We start from the raw sequence: 13,704 nt of genomic DNA on the forward strand, positions 1-13,704 counted from the left end.
CATTCTTTGTATTTACCAGGCTCTTTAAATGTTTCACCAGCTTCTTTTGTATTCGATACTACTGCTGCTATCCCTGTAGTGCTTAGAGGATTCCTGCATAGATCTGTGAGCTAGGCCAAGTCACTTCAGCTCTGTGGGCCTCAGTTTACTCATCCGTAAAATGGAAATAGCAATACTCTTACTACTGGCCTAGTTCACTAGGTTGTTCTGAAAGATGTGCTTTTTAATTTGTAAAGGGTCTTTGTGAATTTGTTATTCTGTATGCAAATTTGTTTTAATTCCCAAATTCACCAATGAATTCTCAGTCTCATCAATATGGGTGCTAGCTCCATAGGTATAGATCTCAACGCACCCATTCCTTCTAATTCTGTTCTATTCTTGTCCATAGCATCACATTTATCCTCCACAGAGAATCTCCTTAATTCGCTAGAGGCCTTCCCGTAGGCCTTTCTGTATATTCCTACTACATATAAAAATGTACACAAATATAATGATTAATATTCACCCCCAAATATTTCACCCCAAAATATATTTTGTTTCTAGTTTATCTTTAAATGATTTTGGCCAGCTAAACAAACATAGTGTTTTTTGTTTCCATTTCCTGGAAGCCATTTCCTGTGGTGGGCCTGTTGTTCCAGAGAACTGTGGCATTGAGGGATCAACATTTACCTATGGTAATAAAGTCACTTACAGGTAGGAGTCTGATTGTGAAGAAAACAATTTGCAAGAATTTTTTATAATGTGCTAATATGGTAATAATCATTGAGCAGAAAGGGAGACCGTAGTTCCAAAGATGAGATAGAAAGGGATACTTTTATTTAAGAAAGAAGTAAGTGAATTGCACATTCAATTTAAAAAAAAAATTAAATTACCAGTAAATCACATAGGATAGAACCAATGGAAGATTATATGGAGGGAATAATCATATTAATAAAATTACTTCATCCAGTTTTTATGTATTTGTATATTTTCCAATGTTCATGAAAAGTGCAAAGTGGAATTAGAAAGAAATAAGAAGGAAAGAAAAAGAGAAGAAAGGAAGAAAGTAGGAAGGAAGAAGTAAGGAAGGAAGAAAAAAACAGAATGTGCCTATGGATTTTTCTTTTCTCTTCTATAGGTGTAATAAAGGATACAAACTGGTTGGTGAAAAAGAATCATTTTGCCTTGCTAATGGGGCTTGGAGTCATTCTCCTCCCACATGTGAATTAGTGAAATGCCCTAGTCCACAAGACGTAATAAATGGAAAATATGTACTAAATGGGTTAACTTATCTTTCTACTACAACCTATTCATGTGATAGTGGATACAGGTAAAAATCATTGGATACTTATCAAGCTTCCTTCATAGTTCTTTATGGGTGCTTCTTAACAGAACTACTGGAATTTATCAGTAAATCCTTGTTCCAAATAATAATAACTTGTGTCTTTGTAGGAGTTTAGAGTTTCCAAAATGGTTACAAGCCTGTAGTACTCATTGTTATTGCAATCAGAAGTTATTATAATTATTATTGAAGATGGTAGTTATGGCAAATATTATTTTACATGTGAGTAAACAAGGTTCAGAAAAAATAATGACTCTCCCAAAGTCAAAACAAATAATCCACATCAGAGTCTGGGTTTATCAACTTAACTCTCCCATCTCCAAATCCAGTGCTTTTTCTATTCCTAAAACTCACGTATGTACACAAATCAACAAACCTCATCAAAAAAATACATCATAAAGAAAATAAAGATCATAAAAAGATGATAGTTTATGATGTGGGATGTGTCCCAGGTCAATCTTGATAACCATTGCTAGGCATCCTTCTCTAAGGACAAGAAGTTGAGAAGGAGCTCAGCTTTCAAAATCAGTCTTATTCTTCTAATTGTAGAGTGGCATATGCCATGTTCTTAGGCTAACCTAGACACCTACCAAATAAGATTATGCACCACAAGGATGGCACATGAGGGAAAAAACTCAAGAAGAAACACTATAGGTGCCATCTTTCATCCAAGACAAATATTCTACTTCTTTTTCATCACCACGTATAATCACAGGTACGCTGCCATCCTCCCAGTTATCTAGCTCACTTAAATTGCTGGTGGAAGTTCTGCCTTCAGTTGTATTTCTCATGTGAAGGCAATTTCTTTGGTATTAAAATCCATCATTTTGTTTCACTTCCTCCTGACCCCATCTCTCCTATTCCAGGGATAGCTAATCAATGTTATTCTCTGATTTTTTTAGCTTACAGGGACCTTCAGTTATAGAATGTAAAGCTACAGGAAATTGGAATACAACACCCCCTGTGTGTGAGCTTGTCTTCTGCGGAGACCCTCCATCCATCAAAGATGCCATCACTCAAGGGAATAATTTTACATTCGGAAACACTGTAACTTATAAATGCAAAGAAGGGTATGTAAACTCAAAGGAGCTGAGCAAAGACAAAGTATATCGGGTTGAACAATAACCAGCAATGTTCCTTAAGCATGAGAATTGTCAGGAAAAGGACTGACCAGCAACAAGGAGAAAGGAAATTAACAAAACTCTTCCAAAGCCTCATGTCAAACTCCCCTTCAGTTGCAGACTCATGAGTCCAAACACTTTTTCTTTGATAACAACTTATGAATAAAAGATGGTTTTCTGGGGAATAAAAATGGTTATGACTGAATTGTTGCCATAATATTCTCCAACTTAACCTTTTAATTATAAATATGTTTTTCTTTTGTTTTCTGAGAACATCAAAGTTAGTAAGTTGTAGTCCTTATTGATGTGATCATGACAGATTTGGAATGTTTTTGTATGTCTAGTGCCTACTACAGTGTCTGGCACATAGGAAACACTAAACAAATGTTTGTTGAGTGAACAAATGAAACTTCAAGTTCAGTCCTAAACTAGATAGGAGAGACCATTCCATCTCTCCTGTCATGAAATATTAAGATGAACTCCAAAAACATAAGGTCACCCATTTTTTGAGGCCTATGTTTCTTTCTACCCAGAATCTACTCATACCCTCCCAGTCTTTAATCCAGGTCTTTTTTGCCAAATCCAGCACTCTTTCTAATGTATGATACTGCTTTGCAACTTTTATCAGTGTCTCCAGCTCCACATTTGGATTCTTACCCTGCAATATTTCAGTATTTCTTTTTGAAAACCTCTTAAGATTGTGTTATATTGCTTCTAGAGAAGGAAGAGGGGAAGAAAACCTCTATTCATGTAACTAGCTTGAAAGAAAAGTAGAAAATAAGGAAATAGATGGAAAGAGGTGGCAGCCAAAACCCAGTAGATGGTACCAGTGAGCCAGCTGGCAGAAAAGAGAAATGATAACATGTAACAAAGGAGTCTTAAGGAAATACCAAGGACTTTGCCTTCTATTTCCAAGTCTATGGTACCACACCCTCTATAAAGATAAAAAGTATTACATTAAATCATCATGTAATAAAGACATTCCTGTAAGGAACTGAGGTCATTAGCCACAGTTACTTTACTTTCTGATGATCCAACTGTATAAAAAGATAGAACTTTGAAAACCTGGATGACTGGGTAACAAACAAGTTGATTACAGTGTACATGTCACCTGCTGTCAGAACTGAGACCTTGGCAGGCTCTGGATCCTAGTCAATTCCTGATTAAATTCTCTAACCAGATGGACTCAAGTTCTAAATCTATTGTCCTAAACTTTCTAGTACAGAAGTTCTGTATTGTTAATGAAAATGGGAACTAAGTACTGTAGGTACCAGACCTGAGGGAGCAAAGTTGTGAAAGGTCAACAGACAGATGGACATTCCTTTCTAAGAAGCAAGCATAGACTTGCCAAGAGGTCTCACTAGCTCTTCTGACCACTGCTGGTGAAAGATCACAATTGCTTATCAACATCATTAAGGAAAATCCTTTTCTTTCTGATTGGGTTAGTAAGAGGACACAAATCTAACTTAGATAATTGTTGTACCAACTTATTTAAACAAAGCTTTCTTATAAAAAAAAGGGTTTCTGGGATTCAGCTATTTTTTAGACACTATATTTAGAGTTAGATCCATAAATGTCTTGAGATTGTTCCTGTTTACTCTGAGTTTTGCCCTCTCTGAAGTACCATTTAGAACCCAGAATTTAGATCAAGATTGTCTGGCTTGGCCCAAATATGGTTCATGCTTTTTGAATCTTAGGCTGATGAATACTCAAAGACTACTTGAAGTAACTGTAAATTGTTCCTCTTTTCTCATTGTAATGGAACTCCACAGAATAATAATGCTTACTGGTGAAATAATTATTCCTGAATCCTCTTTGTTTCCCATATAAAACATTATGTGAGAGAAAACTGGGACAGCTAGATGGCACAGTCATTATAGCACCAGACCTAAAGTAAGGAAGACCTGAATTCAAATCCAGCCTCAGACGCTTGCTAGCTGTGTGACCCTGAGCAAGCATTTACCCTTGTTTGCTTCCCCACCTGTAAAATGAGCTAGGGAAAGAAATGACAAACCATTCCAGTGTCTTTATCAAGAAAGACCCAAATGGCATCACAAATACTCAGGAATGAGTGAAATGACTCAATACAACAAAGAAAGAAAACCGACAATGCAAGTTGTTGATAACGAAGCTAGCATAGCTTGTGAAGTGATGTCTGACTGGCCTGTGATTTTGGAGCAATGAAGGATTGCCTTAAGGTTCTATTTTATTTATGTGTTCGTTTGTTTGTTTTTAAGGATTTCCTTGCTATGGATGTGCTCCATACCCAAGGGAATTATATTCATAGGGTTTGTTGTTGCTGCTGTTTTTATTTTTTTGTTGTTGTTTTGGTGCAAACTAATGATTTCTTGAATGTGGAGAACTACCGGGGTGGAATCTTCTACCATAAACGCAATTCATCTGCAATTTATGGGCTCAAAGAGTTCCCCAGAGGTTGGTTGACTCACTCATCATCACATAGCTAGACTGTGTCAAGACAGAATTTGAACCCAAATCTTCCTAACTATTAAGCCTAGTTTTTTATTCCCTGTGCCACGATACCAATTTCTACCTTTATACTTAATATAAATAATTTGGTAAGAACAGATTTGGCCAACCACTCAAAACAAGTTCTAAACAAGTTCTAATGATAAGAGATCTCCTGGGGCTCTTTCTCACTTTTCATTTTATGTGATCAATCAGATCATTTCCAATTACATGGAGTTACTGATTCCTAGCTATGAAGATTCCTGGAACTTGCAAAATATGGAGAGATCATCTCAGGACAGTGTGTATTTGTTCAATGGTCAATAGAAATATGTGCTTTTTTTAAATTATCTTTTGGCACAATTGATAACATGGGCAATGGTATCCTAACACCTAAAATGAACATATCCTGTATTCATTGTTATCTCTGATTACAGATCCCAAAGTCTACCCTTGAGATTTTTTTAAGATGGGGTTTTTTTAGAGGAAGTGAATCATTTATAGATGTATATGAACATGGCAATTGCCATGAGATAGAAGGGCAAATTCCTTCTTTTTGTTTCTACTCAAGAAGTAGTCATATCTGCTGTCTACTATTCACTCATATGTAGTTAAAGGAAAAGGCAATGTAAGTAGAGTGATTTTAGATGCTCGAGAATCAAGAAACAAACAAAAATTAAGAGATACTTTACCATTGAATATCAGAGATTTGCCCCTAGTTTGCTTTGCCCTAGATCCCCTGGAGGACTATAGAGTTCTTGCAAGACATCCATGAAATCACATGCACATTATACATAATATTTAAAAGTAAATATTTATTTAGTCCTAGCAAACTATATCATGTGACTTGGTACAATAAATAAGCAAACATACTTGCTACAGAGTGAATAAACAAATTCTGCATTTATCTATTATGATTTCCTCTTGAAACACAGTGTTTTAAAAATCCTCATGCAGTTTTAGGCTATTAAAATTTTAAACTGCATGAAGACTTGGGACACTCTATGTATATATACATGTACATAGTTACATATTTGTATATTTTTGAAAATAAATGGAATTAATAAAATATAAATTGATTTAAAAGTGTTATTAAATTCATAGTAGCTTACTTTTTACCTCATGAATTTTTAGAGTAGATGCTAACAGTAACACTACTATCATATTGGGGGACTATGAGATTTTTGTATGTTAAAAATGGATCCTCAAGAAAAGCCTGGGAATCACTGCATTAAATTCTACCTTAATCTCCTTATCCTTGAAATCTCACTGTTCAATTGTGCAAATAGTCAGGCAACACTGAGTGTTTAAATTTAAAGTTTTAAGTTTAAAAGAAGAACTATCACGTTTAAAACCTTCTAGGTTGCCCATCTTTAGGTCAAAAATTAACTGACAAACTAAAGTACTAAATACTGACATTATGATTAGAAATATAAATTATTTCTCCATAATTTTCACAGTCTAGGAATAGGGGAGAGCTTTGTATGGGTAGAAAGGACAGATGCAGAAAAAAATGATGATAGCAACTTGTTATTATAATTTGCTACAAAAATCACCATCAAACGAGCATCTTGAGGTGAGTTTGAAATGAAGACACACTGCAGACATAGTAAGGTTGCTATTTCCATTGGCTAACCTTGACCACAGTAAATCAGAGGAGCATTTTTTTTAATCCCCTGAAAACAGGAAAATGAGAGACAAGGTTTTCTCAATACTGTGTACTCCAAACATTTCCCTTGTTATTTCCACATAATTATACTCTCCATTTTCTAATCTAAGATATATTTCAGCCATTTCAGAAACATTCATGATTTCATTGGCAGAGGTGCTCCATAAAAGCACGTCACAACCCCTCCCTGCCTTACTAGACAGTTTCACGAATTACTTCATCCATAAAATGTACCCCTTGTCCCAACTTGGACATAATATACATAACACATAAAGGGGTACATAATGAATATCTTTTCACTAACCAGCCTAGTCTTTGAAGCTTTTCCAGCCAGGGCTTAGATGCCAGTGGCTTTAGTAATCCAAGGTCTTTGTACTACGAGCCATTACTGCAGGGTTTTTCTTTCAGTGTAAGAATTCAAAATATGGCGAAATTTATCTTTGTTCCACTAAGGTGCTATCCCTTAAATTTGTTTTTAAATATTAGATGAAATGATTGACATGTACACAGGGCAAACTACATTATGGTGACTGAAAGGTTCATTTTTATTTTTTAAGGAGAATAATGTTATATCAGAACAGTTTTGAGTCCCAAGACAAATCAAGACTTGTCTCTGGCCAAGGGTCTATGGAATTTTAGTATATTAGAAATGGTACTGTGATGAATTGGGGAAGGGGAGGGTATTTTGGCCGATTATGTCAATTCATCTTATAAAATACTTACGGATATGAAATTCTGAGATGGGTGATATGCGATCTAAGTATAAATTTCTTTAAATAAGGAAGATGGGCTAGGTCTATGACTTCACTGACATACAGGACTAGGAAAAACTCTTTTCCCAAAGCAGGCTGACAAGCTTCTCTGAAGCTTCAAGTGTCAGAGAGTTGTCTACAACATTGACGTGCTCAATGATTTGCCCAGAGTCACCCAGCCTATGTGTAAGACGTAGAACTTGAGTCCAGGGTTTCCTGGCTTGAAGACTAGCTTTCTATAGGCTATGGCACACAGCCCTTCATTGAAATAAGAATAATTTCAAATGATACAAAATCTAAAGTCTTGGAAAATTTCATTGATTTGGTGCCTTTTTGGTCTACACAAATATTTTACAAGTTTTTTTCTAGCAGCATGGATTAGGATTTAAGTGAGAAAAAAACACAAAACAAAGATACTGTACAAAAACACTTAAAATGATATGATTTATATTCTATATATTTCTAGAATTTTACCCAATAATCTTTTGAAAAATATATTCTAGTAGAAAAATTAGAATGATTTTACAGTTGTAATTTTCATTCATTGAATTGAGAATTCAGCTGGAAAGATTCATCAGAGACCTGCACACTGGGCTATTAGATACCTTCTTTTCAAGGGCAGAATTTAAAAGAGCAGTGTGAGGTATGTTTGAACAGCTGCTATTTATAAAGAGTAGGTAGAATGAAATTGCCTTAATAATTTGCTGCCTTTGAATACATAACAGGGATCAAAGACTAGCTATCAGTATTTTAAGTTATCTAGTAACAAAAATTTGCACGTTTGAAAAGGATCAAAGTAGGAAACCATATTTTCTTTCAGGAAAATGAAGTGTTGATATAATTTTTAAACTATTGCTGTTTATCATATTGTATTGACTTTGCATAGCATTTATATTTTATATCACTGTGGAGGAGAAAGAAAAGTAGAATTTATAAACTTGAACATGTATTACTAGGAATATGAATAATAACTTAAATTTGTATGGTACTTTACAACAGTTCAAAATCCTTCTAATATTCTAAATTTTACCATTTTCTATTAGTAGAAATAATGCTAATTTACATTTGTAAAGATATTTATATTTCAAAACTTCCTATTTTCTCAAGTTAACCATTTATTATTAATAGTAATAATAATAATGCATGGTGCTTTACAACATTTCAAAACACTTTCACTTTTTCTCATGTGATCTTCTCAATAGTTACGTAAAATAGAAAATGTGTCATTGTTTTATGAATGAGAAAAGCTCACTTGTTAAATTGTTTGCACAAAATTGTGAAACTATTTGATTCATTCAACAAAAATTGAATCCCTACTATGTGCACACCACTGTCCATGGTGCTCAATGTTCTGTATTAGCTGAGACACTATCTAAATTTCCTTACCTCTAATCCAGTGTTCTTTCTACCATATGGTATAGTAAAATCAGTGAAAAGATGATAAAACTAAGCATGTTTAAGGTAACGTTTCCATTTATCTCATAGAGCTTATTTATAGGAAGTACTATATTTTATATTCCTATAATGGTACCAGTGTTAAGGAAGTGGCATAGTAAAGAATACTATGTTTGGTCACTTTCATTCATATCCAAATCATTATGACCCTATTTGGTACTTTCTTAGCAAAGATACTGGAGTGGTTTGCCATTTCTTTTTCCAGTTCATTTTACAGATGAGAAAACTGAAACAGGTGGGAGTAAGTGATTTGCCCAGAGTCACATGTCCAGTAAGTGTCTGAGGCCAGATTTGAACACAAGAGGAGTCTTTCTCACCCTAGGCCCAACACTCTATCCACTACACCACCAGCTGCCCTGGCAGAAAGCATACTGATTCTACAAAGAGTATTGACTTTAGAGACAATTTAGTTTCAAATCCTTCTTCTACTTACCATCTGTATAAGGCAAATTCATAGTGTCCTAGCCTGTAAAATGAGGAAGCCGGTCCAGACTGCCTCTGAGATGTCTCAACTTTTTACATCCGTGATTCTATGACATTATGATAAATAATTTTAACTTAAAAATAAAATCCATAAATTTAAGGGGGAAATTTTTAGAAGAAAAGTACTAGAGAGTAGGACAAAAGGAAAATTAATATTTGGTCATTAAAAAAAAGTTAAAATACATACAAAGAATGTTTCCAAACCCATACTTGGGATTCATTTCTCTCCTCTAATATCACAGGTATACTCTTGTTGGCACTGAAACCATTGAATGCCTGGCAAGCGGTGTATGGAGTGAAAATGATCAGCAGTGCCTAGCTGTTTCCTGCGATGAACCTCCTAGTGTGGAACATGCCTCCCCAGAGACTAGCCACCGCTTATATGGAGATGTTGCTTATTACTACTGTGCAGATGGGTATAGCTTGGCTGGCAACTCCCAGCTGCACTGTAATGCCCAGGGGCAGTGGGTTCCCCTGGAGGGTCAGGCTGTACCCCATTGTATAGCTGATTTCTGTGAGAAACCTCCATCTGTCCTGTATAGCATCCTGGAATCTGTAAGTAAAGCCAGATTTGCAGCTGGATCCATTGTGAGCTTTAAATGCATGGAAGGCTTTGTCCTGAACACCTCAGCTAAGATTGAGTGTATGCGAGGTGGCCACTGGAATCCTTCTCCTATGTCAATCCAGTGTATCCCAGTTCGGTGTGGAGAACCACCAAGTATCAAGAATGGCTATGCAAGTGGAAGCAACTACAGTTTTGGGGCAGTAGTAGCTTATAGTTGCAACAGGGGATTCTATATCAAAGGAGAAAAGAAGAGTACCTGTGAAGCCACAGGACAGTGGGGTAGCCGCATACCTACCTGCCACCCAGTGTCTTGTAATGAACCACCCAAAATTGAGAATGGATTTGTGGAGGTAAGAGATTAATTACTTGGAAGTCACTTGTATTATATTATGTTATGTATGTTATGTTATATTTGAAATTTTGTTGTTTTGTCTAAGACCAATTTTGACATTGTCTTGGGAAGTGTGAATTATACAGTTTGCTTAGGAATTTATTCCCATTGCATTGCTCAACGATTTAAAAAAGGCATTTATTGAATACCTACTATGTGCCCAGTACTATGCTGGTTGTGAATGGGCTGTTAGTTTCAGTTTCCTCGTGCTTTTTTTAACCTTCTAATTAAAAAAAAAATAGAGCAGAACATTTAGAAAATATTCTAAATACTGTGACTTGCACAGTCCATTTTCCTCATAGACATTTTAATTTCATTGTCATTTGGGTATTCTCAGTGAATAAAATAAATTATCTGATCTACCACAATTACACTTTTGGTTACATTTTCAAACATGCCCTATTGTTTTATTCCCCATTATACAGCGCTCTACTGGGAAGGTCTTTGAAAGTGAAGTGAGGTATCAGTGTAATCCAGGATACAAAATGGTGGGAAATCCTATATGTGTCTGCCAAGCCAATCGCCAATGGTATTGTGAATCCCCTCCAACCTGCATACCCCTCAGCTGTGGGAAACCTCCATCTCTCCAGAATGGCTATATCAGAGGAGAAAACTTTGAGGTGGGATCCAAAGTTCAATTTTTTTGTGATGACGGTTATGACCTTATGGGAGATGCTTCTTGGACTTGCCAGAAATCAGGAAAGTGGAACAAAAAGCCCAACCAAAAATGTATACCAGCCAAGTGCCCAGACCCACCCCTGGTGGAAAATCAACTTGTATTAAAGGAACTAGTTCATGAAGTTGGTTTGGTGCAGTTTTCCTGTAAAGAGGGTTATATCCTCCAAGGACCCTCTATCCTGAAATGCTTGGTATCACAACAGTGGAATGGCTCTTTTCCTGTTTGTAAAATGGTGCTTTGCCTCCCACCTCCACTCATTTCCTTTGGTGTTCCTGAATCTTCCCCTGCTCTTCATTTTGGAAGTGTTGTCAAATACTCTTGTGTAGATGGGTTTTTCATGAGAGGAGATTCTACCATATCCTGCCAAGCTGATGGCACGTGGAGCTCTCCACTGCCAGAGTGCATCCCTGTTGAATGCCCCCAGCCTGAAGAAATCCCCAATGGCATCATAGATGTTCAAGGTCTTGCCTACCTCAGCACAGCCTTGTACACATGTAAACCTGGCTTTGAATTGATGGGAAACATGACCATTCTTTGTGGAGAAGATGGGCATTGGCTTGGAGGAAAACCAACTTGCAAACCCATTGAGTGTCCAAAGCCCAGTGAGATTCCAAATGGCAAACTTTCGTATACAAACCTCCATTATGGACAAACCATTTCATACTCATGTGATAGGGGATTTAGTCTGAAAGGACCAAAAACTCTGATGTGCTTAGAGACAGGGGATTGGGATATAGCTGTTCCATCTTGCAATCCCATTTATTGTGATCCCCCACAACCTATCGAAAATGGCTTTGTGGAAGGAGCAGATTACAGCTATGGTGCCATGATTATCTACAGCTGTTTCCCAGGATTCCAGTTAATGGGCCATGCCATGCAAACCTGTGATGAGTCAGGGTGGTCTAGCTTTATACCAACATGTCTTCCCATAGACTGTGGTCTTCCTCCCCATATTGATTTTGGAGACTATGTGAAAGTAAAAGGACAAGAAGGATATTTTGATCAAGAAGACGATGCTATGGAAGTCCCATACCTTACTCCTGATCCTCCTCATTCACTTAGTCCAATGGACCATACCCAGAAAAATATGAAAGGCTCTACTGTTATACAGACACCAAACTTTTTATATAGTACTCTAGTTTTATATTCTTGTAACCCCGGACATGAGCTTTTGGGTAATCCTATGCTGATTTGCCAGGAAGATGGGACTTGGAATGGCAGCGCCCCTGCATGCATGTCAATAGAATGTGACTTGCCTAGTCAGCCACAGAATGGCGTTTTGCATTTTACTGAAAATACAATGGGCAGTGTAGTGCACTATAGTTGTAATCGAGGGCATGTGCTGGTGGGTTCTAGAGAAAGACTTTGCCTGTCAAATCGACAGTGGAGTGATACTGCCCCACACTGTGAGGTAATTTCATGCAGTAAGCCAAACCAACTAATGAATGGATCTATTCAAGGAGGGAATTATACATACTTGAGTGTGTTACATTATTCGTGTAACACTGGGTATGAGCTGAATGGCACCAACCAGAGAACATGTCAGGAAGATAGTCAGTGGGATGGGGATGAGCCAATTTGTATTCCTGTGGCCTGTGGTCCACCCCCAGTCTCACAGAACAGCCAGGTGAGTGGAGATGAGTACACATTCCAAAAGGAGGTTGTGTATACTTGCAACGAAGGATTCTTTCTTGAAGGTTCTAGAAGTCGAGTGTGCCTAGCTGATGGGAACTGGAGTGGGGTCACTCCAGTCTGTGTGGCTATCAGGTGTCCTGCACCACCACAGATTGTCAATGGAGAAGTGAGTGGACTGGAACACAGCTTTGGGAAGGAAATAGATTTCCACTGTCATGAAGGCTATGTCTTGCATGGAACCACAAAGCTGACCTGTCAAGTTGATGGCACCTGGAATGGAGAGATACCTCTCTGCAAACCAGTCAACTGTGGCCCCCCTGAAGATCTCTCCCATGGCTTCCTAAATGGTTCCTCCTTTTCTTTTGGAAACTACATACAGTACGTGTGCTTCACTGGTTATGAGCTCCATGGCTCTCCTTTGAGACAGTGTCTTTCCAGTGGTGTCTGGAGTGGTAGTCCCCCTTCTTGCTTGCCCTGTGAGTGCCCTGCACCCCTGATTCAAAATGGGCTCGTTGTTGGGGAAGATTTCAGTTGTGGAAAGGCTGCCCAGTTTCAATGCCTTGACGGCTTCAAGCTCCTAGGGCCTTCTGAAATTACTTGTGAGGCAGCTGGGCAATGGAGTGCTGGCTTTCCACTCTGTGGGCACATTTCTTGTGGCCCTCCACCAATGATCTTGAATGCATTCATCAATGGGAGCAGTTCCCTGGAGGAGAATGCAATAACCTACAGTTGTGTGACTGGCTATGTCATGAGGGACAGATCTGACTTGGTTTGTACAGAGAAAGGGACATGGAGTGAGCCCTATCCAAGCTGTGAGCTCCTCTCCTGTGGACCACCACCTCCTGTAGCTAATGCAGTGGCAACTGGAGAGGCCTACACATATGGAAGCAAAGTAGAGCACAGGTAAGGTAGCAAATCTACACCAGGAAGTCTTAACTTTTGTTGTGTCGTAGACTTCTTGGGCAATCTGATGAAGCATAGAGAGCCCTTCTCCAAATAATGTTTTTAAAATACATATGATAAAATAAGATTACAAAGGAAACTAATTGTATTGAAATACAGCTATGAAAAATAAATTTAAGTCACAGACCCCCTCAGGTTAAGAACCCCTGTTCTGAGGTCTCTAAGAGACATAAGCAGGAAAAGTTTAAAGGGAAAATAAATGAC

At 37.5% G+C, this 13,704-nt stretch overlaps 1 protein-coding gene across 3 annotated transcripts in view; it reads left to right on the forward strand.

Annotated features, from left to right (window-relative positions):
- SVEP1 (sushi, von Willebrand factor type A, EGF and pentraxin domain containing 1) overlaps nt 1-13,704 on the forward strand; it is a 321,762-nt gene that overhangs the window by 241,724 nt on the left and 66,334 nt on the right. For all 3 annotated transcript variants that reach the window (XM_072610622.1, XM_072610615.1, XM_072610607.1), the window contains exons 34-38: nt 609-693; nt 1,118-1,309; nt 2,224-2,391; nt 9,510-10,182; nt 10,649-13,440. In XM_072610622.1, the coding sequence (XP_072466723.1) occupies nt 609-693; nt 1,118-1,309; nt 2,224-2,391; nt 9,510-10,182; nt 10,649-13,440 (3,910 nt within the window). The remainder of the gene's footprint in view (nt 1-608; nt 694-1,117; nt 1,310-2,223; nt 2,392-9,509; nt 10,183-10,648; nt 13,441-13,704) is intronic.

Source organism: Notamacropus eugenii, chromosome 1, assembly GCF_028372415.1.
Source record: "Notamacropus eugenii isolate mMacEug1 chromosome 1, mMacEug1.pri_v2, whole genome shotgun sequence".
Taxonomy (NCBI): Eukaryota; Metazoa; Chordata; class Mammalia; order Diprotodontia; family Macropodidae; genus Notamacropus; species Notamacropus eugenii.